At 38.2% G+C, this 22,538-nt stretch overlaps 1 protein-coding gene across 1 annotated transcript in view; it reads right to left on the bottom strand.

The window, feature by feature from the left end:
• Positions 1 to 5,124: 5,124 nt before the first annotated feature.
• Positions 5,125 to 22,538, bottom strand: part of BMPER (BMP binding endothelial regulator) — a 174,595-nt gene continuing 157,181 nt past the window's right edge. Inside the window, exons 14-15 of the mRNA XM_075271124.1 lie at positions 14,918 to 15,048; positions 5,125 to 5,437 (exon numbers count right to left, since the gene is read on the bottom strand). Coding sequence (XP_075127225.1) covers positions 5,256 to 5,437; positions 14,918 to 15,048 — 313 coding nt within the window. The 3' untranslated portion in view covers positions 5,125 to 5,255. The remainder of the gene's footprint in view (positions 5,438 to 14,917; positions 15,049 to 22,538) is intronic.

The raw sequence follows: 22,538 nt of genomic DNA, 5'->3' as shown, positions 1-22,538 counted from the left end.
GCAATTTATCCATTCTTTTCTGTTGTACAAATGATATTGGGTATGGGATCAGGTAGAAATTTACAGTAGACGTCGACGTGTTATTTAGCTGACATGTGTCTTGGAATAAGTTTTTCATCAATTTCCTCAGGCTTCTCATAATTCTCTTCATGAACAACAGATGTCCAAGCATAAGGTTGTGTTTTCATTTTTACACTGGCCACAGATTCTTTGTTAAGCCTCTTCAGCACCATAACACGTAAACTGCTTTTGGCAGAAATGGGAAGGTCTGTATGTTAACCAGCCCTGTGTTTTCTTTGAATTAACCTATGTATACATAGGCCACCCGCTTAACTGAGTGGGAAGAATATGATGACATTCCTTCATTCTTACATTTTTATAGTATGAACAAACTTATTGTACAAACCGTACAATTGAAACAGGGTCTTGTTTTTGTGGCCCATCCAGTGCATGCCCATATTTCCAGTTTTCTTCTTTCCATGGCAACAAACCTCGTAAAGCTGAAAATCATGTGACAATCACAGAGGAAGGAATAACAACTTATACTTAAAATACTTTATAGCCAAGTCCAATGAAATTACTTCACAAATAAAATGGCAGCAAGGCCTGCACACTCAGCCTGGATACATGCTTGGGCACAAAGGCAGGCATAAAGAAAAATAGAATTACCTGCCTCTGCCTACTATCTGCAAATACGGGTTACCATCGCTGTCTTGTAAGGGCCCCTTCACACAGCGTAAGCGCTCGGCTCATTCCGAGCCGTACACGCGAGCGCTTCTAAACACTTCCCATTCACTTCAATGGGAGCACGCGTAAAGTCGGCTTTACGAGTGCTCTCATTGAAGTGAATGGGAAGTGTTTAGAAGCGCTCACGTGTACAGCTCAGAATGAGCCGAGCGCTTACGCCGTGTGAAGGGGCCCTAAGTCATAACCTGTTAGCAATGATATACAATGTGGTCCAGATATCCTACTAGATAGACAGGAAAACCTAGGCTGTTTCTGGGTGACAAATATGACATATTTTTAGACTAAACCTAAAGTCTAAGTCTAAGTAAATACCAAATTTTAGTTGGCGTACTTTGAACCTGAATTTTACAACACAATTTTGGAGTAGCATGGTGCATTTAAACCATACCCCTTTTTCCGAGAATCCATAACTGCAGGTCTAGCGAGTCAAAAACTTTTAAGTAAAACTAGATTCCCAAGCATGATAAAGATGTGCCAACGATGTCCCACATTTACACCAGTGACTAGTCATGACCACAAATCTTCACGATCATTGCATGCTTTTTGCTGTATTGGAATGAAATACAGAAGTCCATACACTTCCACCCTGTCATGGTATTCCCCATGTATTATACTACAGAGATAAAGGATTTTATAGCTTTAACCGATAATGGCTAATACACTCATATATTGGTATAAATGGCTCTGTACTCTCTAAAGTTGGAAATATACATAGAGTTTTTGTGGTAGTGCTTGGTTCAGATTTTTACCCACAATTAGTAGTGGATTGAAGCATAAGAAACAGTATTAAAAAGTCTAGTATTTATCATTTGCTTGGTATCCATTACTGTATTTGGTTGGCCATAACTGCATAAAAAAACTCCATTTGTGTATCTACGCTTAGGCGTTGCGAATACTCGTTTCAGAAACAGAGCAGAAAAAAACACTGTGTTTTACAGTAACAGCAAGGTGAACGAGATTGTGTAATCTCATCCTCGCATTGTAAGATATAAAATGCTATGGAAATGCTGCATTTTCAAAACTTATACAAAGTGCGGCATGTTCATTTTACCTGTGGAAATACTTATATGGCCTGGAGAAGGTAAATGAAAATTTAGTGGGAAAGCAATGAAAAATGCATTTTCACGGTGCTTTTGCTTGAAGAGCCTGACGACCATCTGTCAAGCATGGTGGAGGTAATGTGATGGTCTGGGGTTGCTTTGGTGCTGGTAAAGTGGGAGATTTGTACAAGGTAAAATGGATTTTGAATAAGGAAGGCTATCACTCCATTTTGTAACACCATGCCATACCCTGTGGACAGCGCTTGATTGGAGCCAATTTCATCCTACAACAGGACAATGACCCAAAGACACCTACAAATTATGCAGGAACTATTTAGGGAAGAAGCAAGCATTCTATCTGTAATGGAGTGACCAGCCCAATCACCAGATCTCAACCCCATTGAGCTGTTGTGGGAGCAGCTTCTTATGCAAAAATGCCCATCAAGCCAATCCAACTTGTGGGAGGGGCTTATGGAAGCATGGGGTGAAATTTTTCAGATTACCTCAGCAAATTAACAGCTAGAATGACAAAGGTCTGCAATGCTGATATTGCTGCAAATGGAGCATTCTATGATGAAAGCAAAGTTTGAAGGAGAAAATTATTATTTCAAATAAAAGTGTGAGTTTTCATGGAAAACACAAAATTGTCTGGGTGACTCCAAACTTTTGAACGGTAGTGTACTTTATTAACCTAGTTTACTTTCTTTTAGTATAAGACAGGCTCTAAAGCTCTCCCTGTGCTTGGGCACAGCTTAGGTAGGTTCAAGGATGCCTTCCATTTTTCTTCCAATGCTGTAGTGTATTGGAATACATAGGTGTTCTATTGTATGTCTACAAAAGAAGTCTGTTGCATAAAACAATGTCCACGATCACAATTAACGCTGTACTCAGGCATTAGCTTTGAGTCTCCAATGTGTACAGAGGAGACCTGGTGGCTATGGCTACTGCCATACTATTATGGCGAATGTTGGGAAAGGATTAAATATGTATTAAGAAATGAATTGGCCCAGAGGCCCAATCGGCACCAATTTAGTTAGGAAAATGCTGTTCACTTTTTATATTTGTACTGTTACTGTATATTTACACAAATGTTATATCGGTCATGTTCAGGTGCAAAACGTGTAATATACATTTTTCACGGCAGTTTTGCACATCGTTTGTGTGAGTGAAGACTAAGTCAGTATTTGCGGATGTATAACTGGTCACAAGAGCTTGATAAATTTTATAACTTTCATTATATAAAAATAAGCTTTATTTTCTGAAAAGAGGGCCAGCTTGTCATACATAGATAGGTACATATCTGTCAATATATCCAGGAATTCAATGTGCCCTCCCATAGAAAGAACAATCTGAACAATCCTTCCTTACCCCTGGGAGTGAAACAGCACTGAAGACGTCCATCAGCCAGCATCTTCCCCCTACTACTGACATAACAAGTGTAACTTCAAGTATAACTTAGGGGGCATTCACACTGCCATTGGTGTCCACTCAGCAGTGTCCGTGGCTATTTTCCATACAAGATTTTAGCGATGGACACTAGCTGGTCCATTTGCAATTTCCATTCATTTCAATGGGATTTTATCTTGTGTCCGTTTGCGTCCTTTAGTGTCTGTTTACAACCATGTCCGTTTTCTCAACTGGACAAAAAAATCTTACATGCAGAACTTTTCTGTCTGTTTGAAAAAATGGACAGTAAGTGTTGTTTTTTTTTGTTTTTTTTTTAACATTGAGGTTTATGGGCAATGGACATATAACAGACAGTAACCGATAGCCATTAGTTACTGTCTGTTTGTGTCTGTTATGATAGATGTCCATTTTTTATTTTTTTTTAAACGGACACCTCTTGAGCGAACACCAATGGTAGTGTGAACCCTACCTTACTGAATTGCACTTTTAAGGCGAAGATTTATTGTAACAGCCCGATTCTTCTCTGCCTTAGAGGTAATGCACGTAAAGTCTACCACCACCAGGATTACTTGTAAACCACGTATATACTGGTACGGTGGATATTAGTCACATAGTGATGATACTTTTTTTGTGTCAAAGTGCAATTGTGCTTCCAAGAAAAATCAACTTTTAATCCAAATGGAACTGAGATGTTCGGTGACCCATCAAATGTGTCATTATTCATGTTAGGGGCAGCACTTGTGGTGACCATAGGCAAATATGGGTGCTATTACAGGTATGGTCACACCTTGCATACAACGTACAGCTTATTGGCATACGGATTCAATATTGATTTTCTCAGAAGCAAGACTGCACCTCAATACTAAGACTCTAAACAGCATATAACCAGTTTGGGAGCAATTTTGGAGGTGTTAGACTCCCTTTAAGTCTGGTGTCTGTTAATTTCTTAAAGGAGCTATGACAGTCACGACGCATCTGTTTTCAATAAACCCAACTGGATCTCATTGACATATAATGAGGTTCCTCAAATTTCTGTTGGAGCTGTAATATTTTGAGTGTAAGGATAGCCCTGCAACCTAATGCATTATTCCTGTAATAAGACTGAGAATGATGCAAGTATGGTCAGACCCATAAAGATTTTCAAAAAGTTAGATGTATGGCATACTGTAAAATGATAGAAGATTAAAATTCCATTATGTATCAGACCTGTTATTTTCTCTTGACACATGAATGATTCACTTATGAATCATTCATGTGATCTGTAACTAATCCTGGCATGTGTAACACGTAGAGTCATATACTGAGCTTTGTACATAACTTCCTGCATAAATAATAGAAAATAGAACATGCTATATGAATAAAACAAACATCTACCTATTTGCTTAGATTAAAGCAATTTAAGTTAATAAATCTAAACTAGAGTTTGAAGTACCAAATAATTTAACATTATATTATATATACTGTATATATATTTCATAATACAATAAAAAGAAGGTTCCTTGATTTCTTAGACCATTAAGTTCTGTCACCACAGCAGTCAGTTATGTTAAGCTGTATATTTTTCTGCCTATATATAAGAACAGGTTCTCGGCAAATCTTCCACTCCAGAGGTGCATGTTTCCAGTTCTAACATTAAATTCAATCTGAGTGTTGAAATAAATCCAGTTTGGCAAAGGGTTCTGCCCCAAAAAGTCTTCTTCCAAATGTAGAATGAAGGCTAAGCAGTACATGTTCTCATGCCACAATATTCAATTAGAAACATCTGTTTTATTTATACAATGGTTCAAATAGTTTAAAGGATAAAATCCTAAAAATAATACATAAACATTATAGCAAAAAATATACATATAATAAATTGGTTTTCTTTACTTATATAAATGATGTATAATTTTGTATTTATATTTATATATCATATTTATATTAGTCACTTGAGTCCATGTGTGTGAATGTTTCAGCATGTAATAATTTTACAAGTTCCGTGTCCAAACACTTGAGTCCTTCATTAGCTGACGGTTAAAGAAAAAACATCAGCATTAAAAAGTTCTTGATGAAAGATTTGTGTCACCGCTGAGGACAGAGCGCTGGCTTGATGCATTTTCCTCTGTGAAGTACTAAATTAGCCGGGCAGTGACAACCAGCCACACATGGTCGCGTACACGGACCAATTTCATTCCAGTTTTCACATGTTTTTAGGCATCCGGGACCACAAGTGTCGTATACTGCTCCATGTTTACACTGGGTTGCTAGAAGAAAGCAAAATACTATAATTAGCATGTAACAAGTTAATATGTTACAGACTGAAAATGTCTTTTTTTAAGGGAAAATGCCATTCATATCAGATTTTTCATAGATACATGTGAGAAGATCTCATTGGTGAAGTAGATTATTCCTGTCTATGGGATTGCCATATCCGACAGTCCAAATAGCAGCAGACATGTGACCATTAAAATAAAGAACAAAGGACCTCCATTGTTGTTATCAGTGGGGTCTCAGCAGATGGATCCCATTGATTATACATGTACCCCAATTCTGTGGTGAGGGGATAAGTGTTGTTCATGGGACAATCCCTTTAACTGTTCTATGGAAACCTTTTTTTTTTGGCCATCAGGTGGCCAGAGATGACTTCACCAATGTGCTTACTGACAATGATGATTTTAATTGATATAACCAACGTACATCCTATCATAAGAACATCATATTCTTCTTCATAGTGGAAATACTACATTTGTAAACATCCATGATGATTCACTATTACCACTATTACCATGTTTATGCATCCTATCTTATAAAAGCATTTTTCGGTACAGCAAACCTTTATGCTGCTGTTATTAATATACCTGTATACATATAACAGACAAACAATAAATGATTATCAATATCGCTTTCCATCATCTACAATTGATTTTTCTCCCCATAGTAGTCTACAGCAAGCATCATACAGTATTTAGAGTTCTCTTAGGCTTGATGTGTTCTTTGAAGCTGACCATTAGAATTTTATCAAAAAAGTAGTAAAAAACTGCTGAGTTATCCATCAGCTCAGGTCATAGTTCATTACCTAGCAGTAGAGTTAAGATTAGAGATGACCGAGTAGTATTCGATCAAGTAGGTATTCGATCGAATATTACGGTATTCGGCATACTCGTACTCGATCGAGTACCACTCGCTATTTGAATGGAAAAGTTCGATGCAGAACCAGCATTGATTGGCCAAATGCTATACAATCGGCCAATCAACGCTGGTTCTTCTCCTACCTTTAGAAGTCTTCTCCGTGCAGCTTCCCCGCAGCATCTTCCGGCTCTGAATTCACTCTGCCAGGCATCGGGCCTGGGCAGAGCCGACTGCGCATGCCCGCTTGTAGTGCGGGCATGCGCAGTCAGCTCTGCCCAGGCCCGATGCCTGGCAGAGTGAATTCAGAGCTGGAAGATGCCGCGGGGACGCTGCACGGAGAAGACTGCACAGAGGATCCAGCCCGACCCTCACTTGTAGACTTGGTAAGTATAATTTGATCGAATGTCGCCTACCCCTGAAACGAGCATTTTCCCCCCATAGACTATAATATGGTTCGATATTCGATTTGAGTAGTCGAATATTGAGGGGATTTTGTTTCAGTTTTTTGAGCCAAAGCCAAGAATGGCTACAGAAGGAAAGGGAACTATATAGGAAATACTTATGCTGCTACCATTTTCTCAATCCACTCCTGGCTTTGGCTCAAAAAACCGCAGCAAACTCTGCAGCAAAAAAGTTGCGTTTTCACAATGTGGGGCTTTAGCTTAAATAAAATCTAGACATAATACATGATTAGCATAAAACTGAAATGAATTCTGAATATTTGTTACTGGGATGCCAATGGGTCGCACAGTATGCAGGTCTCATGTGATTACAGGTCGGTCCAATTATCTTAAATAAGAATGAGTTGTAACTCCTGATGAAAAATTCCATGGAAAAGAGTAGCGCTGTTCATGGAAAATAGTAGTCTCCTTTTCTAGTCTAACATCCTTTTACATTCTTTACTAATATAAAGTGGTTTATTTTTGTGCTTTGTTCCAGGCTTATCGCACCATAACTAAAATAAATATTCAATAATTAAAGGCAATCATTTCTTTCCTATTTAATGATATAAGTTGTGTCTGACCAAATGCCTCTACGTCAACAAGTCTTGAAGATTCTTCCTTCTTGACTTTAGCAGCTGCCGGGGCACCATAAAGAATAAACTGTTATTTAGGCTCCCTGCCAAAGAGCACAGGGGACCCAGAGGGGAACGCAGAACAGTTGCAGGAGCTCCAAGAGGTTAATACACAAATGGCCAAAGCAAATGAAACATTTGAAAGTGTGATTTACACAGGGCAGAGGCGGCACTGAGGTAAATACAATTCTGTCTATATTACTCTCACAATGTCAACAATTTAGACTTTGCAGTGAAGTGAACCCACAAACGTGCGATGAGAGAATGCTTTCTGTCACCGTCACATAATTGAATGTGCTCTCGAGTCACTGTGACACCATTTGTTCTATTTGGCACATACTTATTATAAAAGTGATAAAGTATCTTGGACATCGTTCTGTAAATGTACGGGATGATTTGTTCTAATGATTTTTAGTGTTCCAGTTTAACCCAATATATTATCAATATGGTTACAGGTGAAGGAGAGAGATCACAGCTGGATACATTTATTCAGACCACTGACTTCAACACAAATGGCTATTTTGACAGTCAAATTACAGAAAATAAAGTATTTGTCTCTCCGTTCTTGGTTAAGTTTTAAAACATATGTAATAAATAAGTGGAAAGAGTAACATTGGTTGTAAAGATGAAAAATGCCCAGTCTTATTCTGCAGTGATGATCTAGAAGACAGGAGAAATCGCACAAGGTTAAATGCAATTTTCCTACTTTTAGGGAAAAAATTCTGGTCTCCAAACTTGGTAGTTAAAATAAATTCCAAGAAGAACATCCTAGTGTCAGAAAACTAATAATAATCATAATCCTAATACTACTAATATAAAGAAAGTCATTCAGGACCTTATTGGACTCTTTCAGTGAATTCCCAATGACAACTTCAATCACCCATGACAACTTCTCATCTGGTCTTGTGATGTGAAAAAACAGGGGGACGCATGACCCCATTCTAGTCTTGGGTGGGGGGCCCAGGAGTGGGACTTACAGCAATCGCACATTTATTACAGGGGATCAATGATAAATGTTCCTTTCTTGTTCTTCCAGTTCAATCGCTCTCATATAAAAGATGAAGCCATTACTGTCATCACTGTATTTTCAATATATGGAATATTCTATAAGTCCTGATGTATAATATATTCAATCATGCATGTAGAGGCACATATGAGCTTGACTGAAGCTGGAAATAATAAGTACCTGGCCTCACGCAGAGCTGTATGTACAAGACAAGATTCTGCTGGAGATAAATGTTCAGACTTCTTAGCAATTATTATGGAGGAGCTGGAAGGATACATAGTCCAAAGTACAGGAAACATGCTTATTTGTCTCTGCGTAAATTGGTACCAGGACTTTGTCATTGGCGGGCTATGTTGTGCCAATGGACTAACATGTGTTGAAACTGTTTTCGAACTTAAATGAAAGAAATAAAAGGAAATCTTGAATCCATCATGGCTATGCCTCACCCAATAGTGACTGATTTTTTTTCACAGTAATGAGAATCCTTCAAGCTGCTGTGTTTCAGCTGTCAGAATGAAGTCGGATGTGGTAAAAAGGAAATAAAGGCTTCAAGAAGACAGATGTTAGTGGCTGTGCATGTGCGATCAGGCAGATGTGAAAAAATGGTTTTAGTCCTCTTAAAAAGGAGCCGAAAGGGACCACTGGCACACTTAAGCACGAGCTGTTATTCAATTCCACTAAAATTAACACCTTCCAGCAATGAAAAATGCCATCGCATAGCCAAATAAAACAAGCCATAAAGATTGTTGAAAAAGCTCACTATAGCTCTCGAGTGACCTAGCCAGTTGCACAAGTCTTTCTATAAGTCACCCGATCCGCAGATGTACTTATTACCCCACTTATGTTTCGTTATATTCTCCTTAATTGACCTAACTCTTCTAATCCCGATTTCTATCTGTTTTTATTTCAACCTGTCAAGAAAAGTGAAAAATAATTATAGGAGAACATGCAAAGCAAATATACGCTGCATATAACATGTGCGTGATACAAGTTCATATAGCCAAGATCTAATACACAAGGTCAGATTTGTTCAAATGTCCAAATGTCCCTTATCTTTACAGTATAGGCCACAAGAAAATCTCTGAATACTTGACAGTTAGCTTTTGGGGCATATACTAATCTACTAGGTAAGTATAAGGGGTATTGTTAAAGCATGCCCAATCCATAGTCCAGTCTACCCTGCTATGCATACTTAGTACTGTCCTGTTCCATCAGACTAAATTCTAAAGTGATGTGTGTCCTATAAACGTGTTCCTAATGTGATAATATTATTTTTTATAATTTTAAGGGATATGGTCATTTTTTGTTTCAAAGACTTATACATGAGTCATTACTCCTATATCACTGTGGGGGGGGGGGGGGCTCCTACAATGTCACCGCTATGTGTCACATCCTTCATCACTATGCAGGGGGCTCCTACAATGTCCCAGCTACGTGTCACATCTATACTCCCACAGCTAATTTTGCAGTTGCATTGCCAGTTCCTGCAATCCCATAGGTTTACCATAAACTGAGCAAAAAGTAAAAGTAAGTTAATTTCTGTACGGAAAGAAATAATTATACTTCACAATAATCTAAACCACCAGCGAGAAAAAGAAGACTAAACAGGCAATTCCCACATATAACTTAAAGTGTATGATATGAGAGTGTGCCTCTACTGTACAATACCTATCTATATGCCTTATAGGGTACATGGGCATTACTGAGAGCCACAGGAGAGAATGACACATTCTAGCATTACTTTGTATTTTACCAAACGATATAAGAGCTGGAGGTCAACCTCAAGTAGAGACAAGACTTCTGGGGAAATGTTATTTGTACACAGGGGTGTAACTTGAGGGATTGCAGAGGGTGCAGTCATACTGGGGCCCAGTAGCCTTAGGGGACCCATTAGCACTGGCATCAGTATTAAGATTGCAGCTTCCATCTGGCCCATATACCAAGGAGACCCACAGATTACCATAACCACACTAAGGTGTTTGCCTTAGCTCCCATAACTATCACTATCAAGAATTTGCTGCAGGGATGAAGTAGGGGACCCCAGACAGCAGGGCTCACAAGACTTTAGTTACACCACTGCTTGTACACGTTTAGGCTCCTCAGCCATGTACAGAGGATTCTTAAGCTCACGACTCATGAGTAGTCTTACAGGTCTTTATTCTTTTTCAGGTACTTAAAGGGGTCATCCAATATTAGAAACAAGACTGCTTTCTTTCAGAAAGAGCTCCACTTTCTCTTCTTAGGCACTGACGTGATGTCCATTGGTCATGTGACCAAGAAATTAGCCATGTTTTCTACTCCTGAATAATCCCTGTAATTATGTACCTGAAGAAGAACAAAGATCTTTAGGACAGCAACAGGATCCTCATTTTATTTTATGGATAACCCCTTTAAAGAACTGGTCAAGGAATGTTGGAAATGTATGGCCTCTGTCAATGTTTTGTGACAGCAGAAGTGCAAATCATGTGAAAATACATGGCAAACACTTACAGGTTTTTTTTAGGCAGATATGATTATATGGTTTACATGAGTGATGCAGAAATTCTGAACATTATACAGTATTAATGATGGTTTAAAGACCAAAGCAACCCCTGCCCACTTAGATTTGTGCCCACTTCCAGACGACCGTGTGTCTCGTGTAAATATCTAACAAATAGGTTTTTCAGTGGCCTCACATCCAGCGACCACCATGTGTCAGAGTATAACAGTATCCTGCCGTGTGTAGGCTGAGCTATAAGCTATAATTGAAGAGGAATAGGTCAGGAAGCAGTGGTATTTATTATCTGTATTTTTCATAATGCCAAATGTGATCTATCATGCTGGTATCACGCCGCTGCTAGAATGTAATAATAAATCAGATCTTGGCAAGCTACAGAAAACCAATTAATTTCTTTGCTATGTTTAACAATAGTCCAATTATTTCATGTACAGAGATTTGACTTTTGAGCAAAACAGGGTACATTTCTGCACTGCCACTTCTACAAAAGAGTTAATTTCCTAAATAATCTAGAATATAAAGATATCACAAAAAAACCCATAAAAGGTTATGTATTTTCAGAAGCTATCAATGTGTACAATATACACGCTGAGTGAAAAGCAATTTACTACTGAGATCTCAAGATACCGGCAAAATATTTACAGGGAAAAGTCAATACTAGGACCTTTTCTTAAAACAGTATTGGATTTTATGACTTTCAGTCTATCAATTTAAGGAGTTTTCCAGAACTTTTAATATGGATGGCCATGGCTAACCTTAGCACACCCGCTGATTAGCTGTTTGTAGGGGCTGTGACACTACACTGCACCCTCTTCATTAACAAACACAATTATGTCAATTCTGTAATGGCTGTGTCTGGTATAATCTGGTAAAAATCATTTATAGGGTAACAGGAAAAAGCCTAAGTAGATATCAGTGACAATGGCAGATGACAGAGATCTACCATTAATATCTTATCATGCAAGGGAAAACAGCACAGGCTTGAAACATTATAATGTCAGGTAAGAATGTCCTTTGGAAACTGAAGTTTTCTGGTATTTTTTATTACGAGTACACTGAAATATGTTTTGGAAGTTCTGCAAAATCCAAATGTAGTTTATCATTGGTTCATGCACTGATCTCTATGTCACAGACTTATTGGCTGCAGGTAAGAAGAAAGCAACCACTAGACCGCTAATGATATGATATGAAATATGATATGATATGATGATATGATATGAAATCAATGACATGAAAATTTTGATTTTAAGAGGGAATTTTAAATCAAGAAAACAGTGACTGATTTATGAATACAAGTGCATGACCCTATTTAAGACTCTGGACAATGGAATGAATACATCACGTGGGTTCATGTCATTTTATACAAATCACTGAACTAAGACAGCTATAAAGATAAAGAACCTAGGAACTGGGAATTGATTATTAGTTTTTATATGTATATAGTAATAAGCCTCTTCCCCCCTCCCTCCTGTAATCCTATCCCTATGTGTCCAGTTGTGCATAAATATGCAGCCTACAGAAAGTGTTTTTAGAGATTTCTGAAGAAGCTCAGAGTAAGCTTCGAAACGTCACAGTCTGTCATCATTATGAGTTAGCCATTAAAAAAGGTATCACCCACTGAAGACTTGCAAGTTTTTTGTTTTTTTATGAATCTCTTAAGCATCCATACACCACCAAACATATTAATACCTTAAACCACTGTAGATCTGTAGACCTTGAAATTAATATTAAATGGGTTATCCAGCTTTTAAAAAAGATGGCGTATCTTTAAGATATACCATTAAATATCGATAGGCGGGCACAACCGTTGGGGCCACAGTGGATCAGCTGTCTGTCATAGCACATGGCTCACAGAATTGCTTCCATGCAGGGTGCTGCGCTGCTCATTCACTGCACTTTTAGTAGGATGATACATAGCTACTGCAGTGGTGTCCCAACTAGAGATGAGCGAATAGTATTCGATCAATTACCTCGCTCCTATAGGAATGCGTGTAAATGGCCAAACACCAAGGGGTTAAGCGCTGTGAATATTTGATGCGCTTAACCCCTTAGTGTTGGGCCACTTACACACATTCCTATGGGAGCGAGGTATTCGATAGAATACTATTCGCTCAACTCTAGTCCCAACTACTAAAAGCAAGGCAAGTGAGCAGCACACTGCCCAGCACGTAAGCAATACCAGGAGTTGTGTGCTTTGGGAGAAAGCTGATCTGTGAGGGTCCCAACAGCCATGGACCACCAATAATATTAATGTTAGCACCACAACTAGAACTAGCCATACCAGCATGCATTATATTTAATGATGATTTCTTGCTACTTTGTTGTAAATTATCTTTGGAATGATTATTGCTTTGTGATTAACTCTTTTCTTTCCACACTCCTATCTAGAATGTAGTAAAGCATATGTTATAAGTAGTATATGCACTGATGTACTAATAACCAGTATATTCATTTCCGCAATGACTCTTCTCCCTCCAGTGGTCAAAATGAAATACAGCAATTACAATATACAGGATGCAAAACACCTGATATTCAGATAACAATACTGGTTTTCTGAGATGAAAGCTACCTGATTCCTCATAACTGTATTGTTCATTATAACCATTACATCTCTCAGCAACATGTAAAAGTTTATCTAGGCTGTACAGAGATACCGCTCTGGTGGTGACTGCCAGCCTCTGATGGTGGTTTACAAACATGACCTCCATAGTCAAGCACTGCATACTGTCACCCACTGCAACGGTGACATGAGTAGATGGCATGTCAGCCCAGTGGTATTCAACAAATACCACTTAAGTGACAGGGAACTTATCAGTTGTATATGGGTTCTTTTTCTTTTTCAAGGTTGAACTTCTCTCAAAGGTTATTATGGTGCAGCAAAACTGGAGTGGAGGTTCAAATGGTCTCAAGACCATGTGGACAGCGCCATGAAGAAGCCTTCTCAAGGGAATATCATCCCAATCCTACTCTTGGGATTATAGTGTTGGGTGACATAATGTACAGTAGCCAGACTCTTTTAGTCATCACTTCATGGGGAACCATGAAGCCATTTTTCAATAGAACAGTGCCATGTTTCTTAAATACGATACCATGGCCTGCAACATCTCTGGACTTGGCTCCCATCGAGCACATCTGGGGCATCATTGATCATCGTGGCAAAGGAAGCAGCTAGCAGTCAATTTTGAAGATTTATGTGGGCAAATGCATTTAGCATGGCATAACATTCATCATACAACCAATAATAACCTTGTTGTCATGGCATGTAACTGCATCTATTTGAGGCTACACATTGCAAAAAAGGTGCATAGGGGTATACAGATATTTTTAAACTCATTTGGAGCCAACAGCCATCAAAAGTTCTTTGGATGGAAATCCTCATTAAAGAATAAGTGCCGTGAAGTTTACGGTATCCATAGTAAATCCTAGTGCTTCTGTATCTTTAGGTTCAAGAGGTAAGGGAGGTGTGTTAAAGGGAGTCTGCCATCATCCTCAAGCTTATTCATCTGTCACAGGCCACATTGATAAACAACTTACTTCTGTTATGTAGGTCACTTTTCTATATTTAGAGAAAAACTACTTTGAAGTCTTATGCAAATGTGAAGGTTAATGCACTAGTGACGGGTCTTCATCTTCCTGGTACACTGCTCTTGCCTCACAAACCCATACCATATCATGCCTGCACCACCCCATGTAGTGGGCGTTGATTCTCCCACTACTACAACATTATCCATCGAACTTGAGCAGTAAGAGCAGTGCTGAAGCCCCGCCCCCAGTGCACCAATACCCTCATAAGTTGTTTGCCTCCAAATCTACAAAAGAAACATACAATTGTTTATTATCCGAATGTGCTCTGTAACATGGTGGTTGCAGTTATATATGCTTGGGGGAGATTGAATCCTTTTAAAGCTTTTATTCTGCAGCAGAAATACATTCTCTAATATTAAGTAAGAAAGAAAAACATAGTGAAACGTAAGTGACAATGGAATAGTAGAACTGTTAATATTATTTGCATTCCAAAAAAAAGCTGCTAACAATACCTGCACAGTTATTTTCAGGCTTCCAGGGAACTTTCACACCTTCTCTCTGACATGCTCTGGCATAAGCTATTAAAGATTCACAGTAGCAGTTCTTATGCATTGGGCACTCACACATGTCTGTGACACACGATCTAAAGGAGACAAATAGAAGAAATAAAGAATATGGTAAATGTTATGCATTACGATGATAACACTGAAGAGAGATACATAATGAACACACATTACCCACATTTATGGTGTGACTCGCTATCAATAGTGTGAGTTATTAAATGCTGTATATTCCATTAGGTGTGAAAATGTACCACACTCTGTATGTCACCGCTCAGGTAGTTTTTTCCACCTTCCAATGGTCTCTATCATTAAGCTTTATTTTGTTAAAAAGTTACATTATTGGCTTTTATAACCTTATATCGGCATATTCAAAATTACCGTAACAAGCCATGGGTGACAGGAAGAAGCTTCATCTATTCATCAGTCATTTTACTAAATCCCACCCTATATGGTACGACTGACACGTCCCTCACTGTCAGACATCAGTGTGATACCCTACCTAGCTGCCAGCCTCACATCACAGGACATGAAGGTGTTTGAGCACCTTGTGCCATCTTACTTAAGAGCATGCGGTGCTACATTCATGGACTGCTTGCAGTTTGCGTACTGGCCAATGTAGCAGTGGAAGTTGCCCGTATTCATCTACTGCACAGGGTTTACTTGGAGGATCGAGGTCTAGCATTAGGATTACTTTCTTCAGTCTTAGCAGTGCGTCTAATACTATTCTGCTTGGCTCCTCACACAGAAACTACATCAGATGTCGGTCACTGATGTGAATATCTCACACAGAGGCTGTAACTTATTCATTTGGAATAATGCTTCTTGAAGAGGGAGATGAGTAATCTTGTAGTGCCACTGGGAATGGTGTTAGCACAATTTCTTTTCGTGGTATATATCATGGTCACACTTTGAATATGATTCTGGCTCCTTATTTTTGGTACAACTTCTGATAATTCAGCTGTGGTAGGTTGTATAAATGATGGTAATGAGAAGAAATACAAGGAAGAGGTTGGAGCCTTAACATGTAGTGAAAATGGCCTTACTTATTATGAATGTGGCCAAAATTAAGGAGATGACAATAAAGTTTGGTACTTTTGCACTGATGTTACATTGGTCAGCAATGAGAGGCAAGAGAAAATAAATTAAACTTAAAACTGAATGATGGAAAGGTGTTCAAGAAGGGAACAAGTAGACTATTTGTTCTTAGGCATCGGAAGTCGCTCAAGGTGTACAGCGACTTACTAGAAATTCTCTATCAGTCTGTGATTGTGGCTTTCTTCAGTGCAGTCTCTACTTTAGAAGGGAACACAAGGACAACTAATGTAAAAAAAAGACAGGTAAATTGATGAAGCAGGCCAGAGCTGTGGTAGGGCAAGAGCTCGGTAGTTGGGAGACCATAGTGCAGGAGTTGAACATATGGAAATTCAGCTGTATTATGGGTGATCCCTTATGCCCGCTGACACAGGTATGTGCTGTTCCATATTGTTCAATTAGTCTTACCCGGTTCAGGAACTTTCAATATAGTCTCCACTGTATCCTTAAAGGGGCTCTATCACTGGGAAAAGTCATTTTTAACTAAGCACATCCTTGTATAGCCTTTAGAAATGCTACTTCACACCTACCTTTAGTATGTAAATTGCCTCAGTGGTTTCTGAATAAGTGCATTTTTATTGATATGCTAATGAGCTTCCAGCCTGTACAGGAAGTTCCCAGCAGCCTCCTCTCTCCTATTATCTCCTATGTATGTGAGGCAAACAGGAAGCTGAGTCATCAGCAGCAGCAGCAGCAGTCTCCCATAGAAAACAACAGGGAGAGGTGTGCACGATGTATCGTGGAACAGTCTAATTAGCATATGAATAAAAACGGACTTATTCAGAAACCACTGAGGCAATTTACATACTAAAGGTAGGTGTGGAATAGACTTTCTAAAGGCTATGCAAAGGTGTGATTAGTTAAAAATTACTTTTCCTAGTGATAGAGCCCCTTTAAAGTTTTGTATTGTACCATGTTTGGGGGGCAAAATAATAACAGGGCTTTCACGGTTTCACATTTTATGTTAATTTACTCTTTGTAATAAGTACACCTAGACACGTTTGCCTTTCAGTAACCAGGAAAAGCTGAGAAACAAGCTAAGCACTAATGACTGCCCTTTCAAACCAAGGGGCAATGGGAGAGATTGGTCTAAACAGGACTGGAGTACATATATAAAACCAAAAAGTAGACTAAGTCTTAGCACTAATAAGTAAAATATAACTTTTATTCAATATATTTAAAAAAAAAACAAAAAAAACAAAGAGGGCTATAAATAGAATGTATAAAGCTTAATAAATTATAAATGTACATTATAGCATCACAAGCTAATTAGGTATGTATTACAATGGTAACAACATCCATTGGTATATGTCAGGGCTTGTAGTGAACTATGATGACTATAGCCTCAATAGAAAACCACCCTTCAATATTATAGCCGGATATGTTAGAGCAGAACCCCATCCAAAGTGCTAGACCAGTGTTAGAAGTATCACTGTTCACTAATATAGTGGGGACAAGCAAAAGCCAGTATAGAAAATGTATGGCTTGGTAAATATAGCCAAAGAGATTCACACGGCTCAATAGAAAATATACCATTGCTATAAGTAACCCCCACCTAAATAATATACAGAGTTGAATTACTAGTAAGATCCCTATACAGAAAGAATGTAAATGCTGCAAGGTTGCCACTTTCCACCAAATAGTCATCCATATAGGATCAATATGAACCTCTGTAACGTTTATAACTTGGTGGTGTAGCTGTGGCATAGTCACTAATAAGCGACCAGAACGCTCATATATAAGTCCTAAGGGTCAAATATCAGATGTTAAACCAGACTCAAGAACTATAGGCAATGAGCCCCAATAATGAATTTAGCTCAACCCCTCCAAACAATGAGCTCTAAGGAGTGTGCTTTTAGCGTAGTAGGTGTACTATACTAACAGCGTGTTTCATACAGATAAGGTCTAACACCATGGTTAGATCCTCCATCTCAACGCATTTTCCCTGGGATACAAGGGTTCAATAGGAGATATGAAAAATACAAGAATAATGATGATGCAGTAAAAGTATCCTGAAGGTGGACGCCGGTACTTAGAAGCATAGCCATGATCAACAATCGTCTTTTGAATTGAGCTCGTCTATACACTAGATTCTTTCTTTGGAGTACATATAAAGCATCTAAGCCAGTTATAAACCAGACCCTGAGCTATTCTATCATTTCTGCATTCTCTGTAACCATTCAGTTTAGTATTTTTCATGTCTGTCTGTTTGTTTTCTAATTCAATATGTCCATAAACAAACCCTAAATATGAATCCCCTGTTACAAGCAACAACACTATTGATAACTCTGGTAAATAATGCACACTACTCTCTCAGTACATTGTGACAGAAATAATTCATCATCATCTGAACAATGAGAACAGACAGTACAGAATGTGCGTCAGTAACTGCTGCCCTCTGGTGGCTCACACTGGTATTGGAATATAATTATACTGTACATTCAAAGGAAACCTGTCACCTACTCCATACTACCTGCTCTGACAGCAGAATGTAGACAGTATGACGGACACGATAATCTCGATATTTTTCACAATATTTCGAGAATAGGAAGTTGGAGTCCAATGTATTCGTGAAATGCAGACTTCACTTGCCCACTCTCTGCTCACTGACAGCTTTCTTTATACTGCCATGAATAGGGAGAAATCTGTCAATCAGCATCTGGGGGGTGGCGCTAATACGTACCTTATGAAACTGTCATAGGAGGAAATTTACTAAGGATTTATATTTCAGAGGCCAGTATGAAACCAAAACACACTAGAGTAAAATGCATTGAATGTATTAAGAGATGCAAGCCTCTTCATACTTGTCTTATCCATCAAGAAGTAAGAAGTAAAAGTCAAAAATACTAATGCAAAAACGTCTACACCAAACTTTGTAACTTTTATACTCCTGAAAACTGGTGGAACTAAATTTCTCTACAGAGTTAGTTACCTATTGATGAAAACATATTGTCCTGGGAATTGTAGAATGGGCATTTTTCCATCTTAGTAAAAAAAAAACAAAAAAAAAACCTAATGTGTGTGTGTGTGTGTGTGTGTGTGTGTATATATATATATATATATATATATATATATATATATATATATATATATATATATATTATATATATATATATATGTATATATATTATACATGTGTGTTCATGAGTTTGACGGAGATTGGAAAATCAAAAATATCAATGTGTGTTTTTCCATCATCTTTAACTTCAGGAGGTTCCATTATTAAGGTTCTCATTTCCTTCTTATAATATTTGTCAGAATCATTCCAGCTTCATTATACTCATGAAAATACTAAAGCAACAATGCTATGTGAATACATTACAATAGAAATGAGGTCCGGACATCGCAGTGGAAGAACAGAGCAGGCGAGGGCCACTTGAAAATTGTGCAAGCCCACCCACGTAGCGCTCCATCTCATTCTGACTCTATGGCTGCCAACATCTCTCTAGTCCAAAATCCCTGAGCGCACATAAAATTCTTACATTTCATCATATTGGCCCTTAAGTGACTATATAGTTAATGGGATTTTTTCTTTTCTGTGGCGCTTTTTTTTTTTTTTAACTGGTGACACAAATTTATTGAAACAATCTCTGGGATTTCAGTATCAAGCCCACTATATAGACAGGCAACTTCCCATTTTTTTTTTTTTTTTTTTTTGATCAACAGAACTACTATAGAATTGCTAAGGCTAAGACACAGGTTTGTAAGTTACGGTATATTATCTGAAATTTAAAGAAGACCTGTCACCTCTTCTGACTTCTGAATGGTGTAGGTGACAATTTCCTTTGAAAACATTATAATATTCTTATACCAATGTAAGCTTGAAATCTAGGAACTAATTCACAACAGTGTGTTACCATTCTCCCTCTAAGGGCTGGGTCCCACAGATAGGCGCGCCATTTTAGATTATGGGGGGGTTTGACTGTTGGGAACCCTTCAGATGCAGATCCCAGCATTGGTTGAATGTCAGGTGCTCCGCCGCTCACCATATGTTTAGTAGTAGTGGTTTCGGGTACTACAGCAGTGTCCCACAGACTCGAAATAGACACCACTGCAGTAGCCATAAACAGATATACAGTATGTGTGACAATGATACCAATTCCGCAACAGAGATCCAAGGCTGTATCTCTGATTTTTACTACAGGTTTTCTGCAGGTCTGCACAAGAATTAGCCCCATTGTGAAAGGGATTACCCTTCTACATTTCCATCTGAAATACATGACGACACTTATTTTTGCAGCAGATTTTTTTTTTTTTTTTTTTTTTTTTTTTACAGCTTGAATTATTCTAATGCATGCTTGACAAAGGATGCATAATGGATTTCACATGAATTGAAATCCAAAATACAGATAAAATGTGTCATTTATTAACATACAATAAGAATCTTGACCCTTCTGGGGGCAACTACTTATATATGTGCCATACAAAGTGGTTGAAAAAATATACCTTCCTTAAATGTTTAACCCCTCAATGGTGAAGACCTTTTTCACTTGTCTTTTATTTCATGCCTTCCAAAAGCCATAACATTTATACTTTTGCATTCATAGAATTCTATGAGGGCTTATTTGTGACCGGATATATTGTACTTCCTAATGGTACTATTAATATTTTCTATGCTTTACAGGGAAACTTCATGGTCCGGTGAAACTGGAAAAAATTACAGTTGATCCCATTTCTTTTGGGTTTTATTTTTTCGGTGTTCATATTATTTATATATAAATAATGGGGGAAAAAAACCTTTTAATGTGCTTATGTTGGTGGATGAATAAGATAAAAAGCAGCCATTGGTCTAATACAGTAGCTTCAAAAATGGATCAAGCTAACAATAGAGGCCTTACATATATTTAAGTAGACTCAATCTTTATATTATTATAGATGAACTCTGTCTTATGGATTTGTGTAAATGTGTAAAGAGGACATTTCGCCCATACAATTCATAGTATAGTGTTCTGTTCTAGAGGAAACTGATGTAAAGACCACCAATGGAGTAACACACTTCCTAATCAATTTACATGTCTATTTAGGATTATATTCTTCAATCTGTTGCATGGTGCCCCAAGGGGAAAATATATTACGTGAAGATGTCAAAACTAGGAAGACCCTACAAGCATCTGTAAAGAACACGGCAGGGAATGTGATGCCTGACATGCACTGCAACTCATTGCCGGATATCAACTGTTCGGAAGTAGGTATTTACTGAACACATTGACACTATATTCATGGCATGAAAGGGAGAGAATGAGCACTTTGCTACAGCACACAGAGATGAATGTTATGATGAGGTTCCTTTGTGTGTGTGTTCTTTGGAGTCTTGTAGTGTAATAATAAACCAAGCAATCTGGTCAATGGAAGTCTGGACCTTGCTCAGCCAACTCATACTGTGATCATCTCAGCAGTGCTTGCTCATAATGTGTTTAACTTTCCTCATGACCAGAAGTCACCGGCCTAGACAGATGATCTTTTAAACAGTTGTTGAGCTCTTGGCATAGCAACAGAAACTGCCTACGTTTAACGATATATATATATATATATATATATATATATATATATATATATATATATATATATAAAATTTAAAAAAAAAAAAATAATTGCAGCTGCACCAGCAAATCTGGGAATTAACCCACAAATTGCATGGCAGGAACCCCTCTCCAGGCAAAAGGGTTTGCAATAGAAAAAACAATCCAGTCTGTCAGCAACTTGTATGGATGGAAAATGTCCTTTTATTGGAAAAAGCAGTACACCACGTATCGGTCGACACTGGGACCTTTCTTGCACTTGAGAAAGGTCCCAGTGTGGGACCGTTGCGGACTCTTTAGCAGTCTCATAGAGATGACAGAAAAAAATGACAGCATGACGGGACAACACGGTGGCTCAGCACAGGAGTCCTGGGTTCGATCCCTGCCAGGAACAACATCTGCAAGGAGTTTGTATGTTCCCCCCATGTTTGTGTAGATTGTGATAGGAAAAAAAGTACATTGTGAAACCTGTCTGAGTCTCACAGTCTACGGGGGAAAAAAAAAAGAAAAAAATGACAGCATGCCTATGGATAAGTGGTAAAAGACAAAAATCACCCTTTCATCATCCATTGCAAAGTAATAACTAATTACACTGTACAGAACCTCCAAGAGGAGATTAGCCCCTTTATTTGTGGGACCCATATAAGCTGTAATTCCTCCTACCCTTATAGCTATGTCCATAACTAGTGGTATCTCTCATTCAATCCAGAAGGACTGGTCATGTCCATTGAGAACCCCAGTATAGAGAAGATGGTTTCCATTCTGCAGTGCTAGGCTTTCGATAGTATTTTTGTATTCCCGGTCTTGTCACTACTAAAGGACATTATTTATCTGTTAGGGTATTTCTTTAGTGATCATTCTCCCAGTAATAGTTAATAAAGTAGTGAGACCAGATGTGACAGTACATGATCAGCACTGGCCAGTGCTCCATGTAAAGTAATAACAAGCAATGAGATTTT

Source organism: Leptodactylus fuscus, chromosome 4 (assembly GCF_031893055.1).
Source record: "Leptodactylus fuscus isolate aLepFus1 chromosome 4, aLepFus1.hap2, whole genome shotgun sequence".
Lineage (NCBI taxonomy): Eukaryota > Metazoa > Chordata > Amphibia > Anura > Leptodactylidae > Leptodactylus > Leptodactylus fuscus.
The sequence above is the reverse complement of the archived record's forward strand: the minus strand, read 5'-3'. Positions and strand labels throughout refer to the sequence as shown.